This window comes from Labrus mixtus, unplaced genomic scaffold (assembly GCF_963584025.1).
Source record: "Labrus mixtus unplaced genomic scaffold, fLabMix1.1 SCAFFOLD_214, whole genome shotgun sequence".
Lineage (NCBI taxonomy): Eukaryota > Metazoa > Chordata > Actinopteri > Labriformes > Labridae > Labrus > Labrus mixtus.
Window position 1 is genome coordinate 22,501 of NW_026870168.1, and position 3,790 is coordinate 26,290.

The window sequence follows — 3,790 nt, forward strand, 5'->3', positions numbered from 1 at the left end:
ACACAGACACACACACACACAGACACAGACACACAGACACACACACAGACACACACACACACAGACACACACACACACAGACACACACACACACACACACACACACACACACACAGACACACACACACACACACACACACACACACACACACACACACACACAGACACACACACACACACACACACAGACACACAGACACACACACAGACACACACACAGACACACACACAGACACACACACGCACACACACACACACACACACACACACAGAGACACACACAGACACACACACAGACACACACACACACACACACACACACACACACACACACACACACAGAGACACACACAGACACACACACAGACACACACACACACACAGACACACACACAGACACACACACACACACACACACACACACAGAGACACACACACACACACAGACACACACAGAGACACACACACACACACACACACACACACACACACACACACACACACACACACACACACACACACACAGACACACACACAGACACACACACAGTTAGACTTGCAGGGAGTCTAAAACACACACTGTCTGAACTGACCGGTTGCATGTTTAACTTTTGCAAAGCTTGTTAAAAGTCTCTTTCTCTCAGAAGCTCCTGGGCGTGCTGGAACAAAACATCATGATTTAAATAATATTAATTATTTGGGTTGTTCTCTCTCACCGAGGATAAGTTGTCCTACAGACGCGATGCTCTCGCGGTCTGACCTCTGCAGCTCCTCCTCCTCCTCCTGCTCCTCTCTGCGACGAGTCTGAGAGCAGGAAACACACAAACACAGAATCAGTGAACTCCTCCTGCAAGTCAAAGATCTGGACGATGATGTTAAGAACTCTCACCTCCTCCGCTCGTCTGACCTGTTGGGACGAGCTGAGCTTCCACTCCTCCCACGATGGAGGAGGTTTCCTGGGGAGGGAGCCTGAGCTCTCCTCCAGTCTCTGCTGCTCCTTCACCTCCTCCACTTTCTTCTCCTCCTCCTCCTCCTCCTCGTCCACAGCCATCTCTCTACCGTTATCCACAGGCAGGAGGAGGTCAGAGGTCAGGGAGGAGGTGGCGTATCGGGGCAGACCACCATCCAGGATCAGCTCTGGCTCCTCCTCCTCTTCTTGTCGGAGGTCTTCAGGCATGATGGAGCCGTCACCGAAACCCTGGAACACAAAAACATAAAGATGATTATCACAATGACATCACAAAGTTTCTCATGACACTTGCTTTTATTTTGAAGGTGGACAAACTGAAGTGTGGTGCTTTTATTTTGAAGGTGGACAAACTGAAGTGTGGTGCTTTTATTTTGAAGGTGAACAAATTGAAGTGTGGTGTTTTTATTTTGAAGGTGGTCAAACTGAAGTGTGGTGCTTTTATTTTGAAGGTGAACAAATTGAAGTGTGGTGTTTTTATTTTGAAGGTGGACAAACTGAAGTGTGGTGCTTTTATTTTGAAGGTGGACAAACTGAAGTGTGGTGCTTTTATTTTGAAGGTGAACAAATTGAAGTGTGGTGTTTTTATTTTGAAGGTGGACAAACTGAAGTGTGGTGCTTTTATTTTGAAGGTGGAAAAACTGAAGTGTGGCGCTTTTATTTTGAAGGTGGAAAAACTGAAGTGTGGTGCTTTTATTTTGAAGGTGGACAAACTGAAGTGTGGTGCTTTTATTTTGAAGGTGGAAAAACTGAAGTGTGGCGCTTTTATTTTGAAGGTGGAAAAACTGAAGTGTGATGCTTTGTAATGACGAGCTGTTGACTCAAATCAAAACAGTCAGGGGGGTCGGTGGTTTTCAGGGACAGCTCCTTCAGTCAGGGGGGTCGGTGGTTTTCAGGGACAGCTCCTTCACTCAGGGGGGGTCGGTGGTTTTCAGGGACAGCTCCTTCAGTCAGGGGGGTCGGTGGTTTTCAGGGACAGCTCCTTCACTCAGGGGGGTTGGTGGTTTTCAGGGACAGCTCCTTCAGTCAGGGGGGGTCGTGGTTTTCAGGGACAGCTCCTTCAGTCAGGGGGGTCGGTGGTTTTCAGGGACAGCTCCTTCAGTCAGGGGGGTCGGTGGTTTTAAAGGACAGCTCCTTCAGTCAGGGGGGTCGGTGGTTTTAAAGGACAGCTCCTTCAGTCAGGGGGGTCGGTGGTTTAAAAGGACAGCTCCTTCAGTCAGGGGGGGTCGGTGGTTTTAAAGGACAGCTCCTTCAGTCAGGGGGGTCGGTGGTTTTAAAGGACAGCTCCTTCAGTCAGGGGGGTCGGTGGTTTTCAGGGACAGCTCCTTCAGTCAGGGGGGTCGGTGGTTTTAAAGGACAGCTCCTTCACTCAGGGGGGTCGGTGGTTTTAAAGGACAGCTCCTTCAGTCAGGGGGGTCGGTGGTTTTAAAGGACAGCTCCTTCAGTCAGGGGGGGTCGGTGGTTTTCAGGGACAGCTCCTTCAGTCAGGGGGGTCGGTGGTTTTAAAGGACAGCTCCTTCAGTCAGGGGGGGTCGGTGGTTTTCAGGGACAGCTCCTTCAGTCAGGGGGGTCGGTGGTTTTAAAGGACAGCTCCTTCAGTCAGGGGGGTCGGTGGTTTTCAGGGACAACTCCTTCAGTCAGGGGGGTCGGTGGTTTTCAGGGACAGCTCCTTCAGTCAGGGGGGGGTCGGTGGTTTTCAGGGACAGCTCCTTCAGTCAGGGGGGTCGGTGGTTTTAAAGGACAGCTCCTTCAGTCAGGGGGGTCGGTGGTTTTAAAGGACAGCTCCTTCAGTCAGGGGGGTCGGTGGTTTAAAAGGACAGCTCCTTCAGTCAGGGGGGGTCGGTGGTTTTAAAGGACAGCTCCTTTAGTCAGGGGGGTCGGTGGTTTTAAAGGACAGCTCCTTCAGTCAGGGGGGTCGGTGGTTTTAAAGGACAGCTCCTTCAGTCAGGGGGGATCGGTGGTTTTCAGGGACAGCTCCTTCAGTCAGGGGGGTCGGTGGTTTTAAAGGACAGCTCCTTCAGTCAGGGGGGTCGGTAGTTTTCAGGGACAGCTCCTTCAGTCAGGGGGGTCGGTGGTTTTAAAGGACAGCTCCTTCAGTCAGGGGGGTCGGTGGTTTTAAAGGACAGCTCCTTCAGTCAGGGGGGTCGGTGGTTTTAAAGGACAGCTCTTTCAGTCAGGGGGGTCGGTGGTTTTCAGGGACAGCTCCTTCAGTCAGGGGGGGTCGGTGGTTTTCAGGGACAGCTCCTTCAGTCAGGGGGGTCGGTGGTTTTCAGGGACAGCTCCTTCAGTCAGGGGGGGTCGGTGGTTTTAAAGGACAGCTCCTTCACTCAGGGGGGTCGGTGGTTTTCAGGGACAGCTCCTTCACTCAGGGGGGTCGGTGGTTTTCAGGGACAGCTCCTTCAGTCAGGGGGGGGTCGGTGGTTTTCAGGGACAGTTCCTTCAGTCAGGGGGGTCGGTGGTTTTAAAGGACAGCTCCTTCACTCAGGGGGGTCGGTGGTTTTAAAGGACAGCTCCTTCAGTCAGGGGGGGGTCGGTGGTTTTCAGGGACAGCTCCTTCAGTCAGGGGGGTCGGTGGTTTTCAGGGACAGCTCCTTCACTCAGGGGGGTCGGTGGTTTTAAAGGACAGCTCCTTCAGTCAGGGGGGTCGGTGGTTTTCAGGGACAGCTCCTTCAGTCAGGGGGGTCGGTGGTTTTCAGGGACAGCTCCTTCAGTCAGGGGGGTCGGTGGTTTTCAGGGACAGCTCCTTCAGTCAGGGGGGTCGGTGGTTTTAAAGGACAGCTCCTTCAGTCAGGGGGGTCGGTGGTTTTCAGGGACAGCTCCTTC

The 3,790-nt window shown here is 52.5% G+C and overlaps 1 protein-coding gene across 1 annotated transcript in view; it reads right to left on the minus strand.

Moving 5' to 3' along the window:
• LOC132965591 (protein scribble homolog) overlaps window positions 1-1,217 on the minus strand; it is an 18,181-nt gene extending 16,964 nt beyond the window's left edge. Inside the window, exons 1-2 of the mRNA XM_061033744.1 lie at window positions 890-1,217; window positions 717-804 (exon numbers count right to left, since the gene is read on the minus strand). Of these exons, the coding sequence (XP_060889727.1) occupies window positions 717-804; window positions 890-1,177 (376 nt within the window). The 5' untranslated portion in view covers window positions 1,178-1,217. The remainder of the gene's footprint in view (window positions 1-716; window positions 805-889) is intronic.
• Between the last annotated feature and the right edge of the window lie 2,573 nt (window positions 1,218-3,790).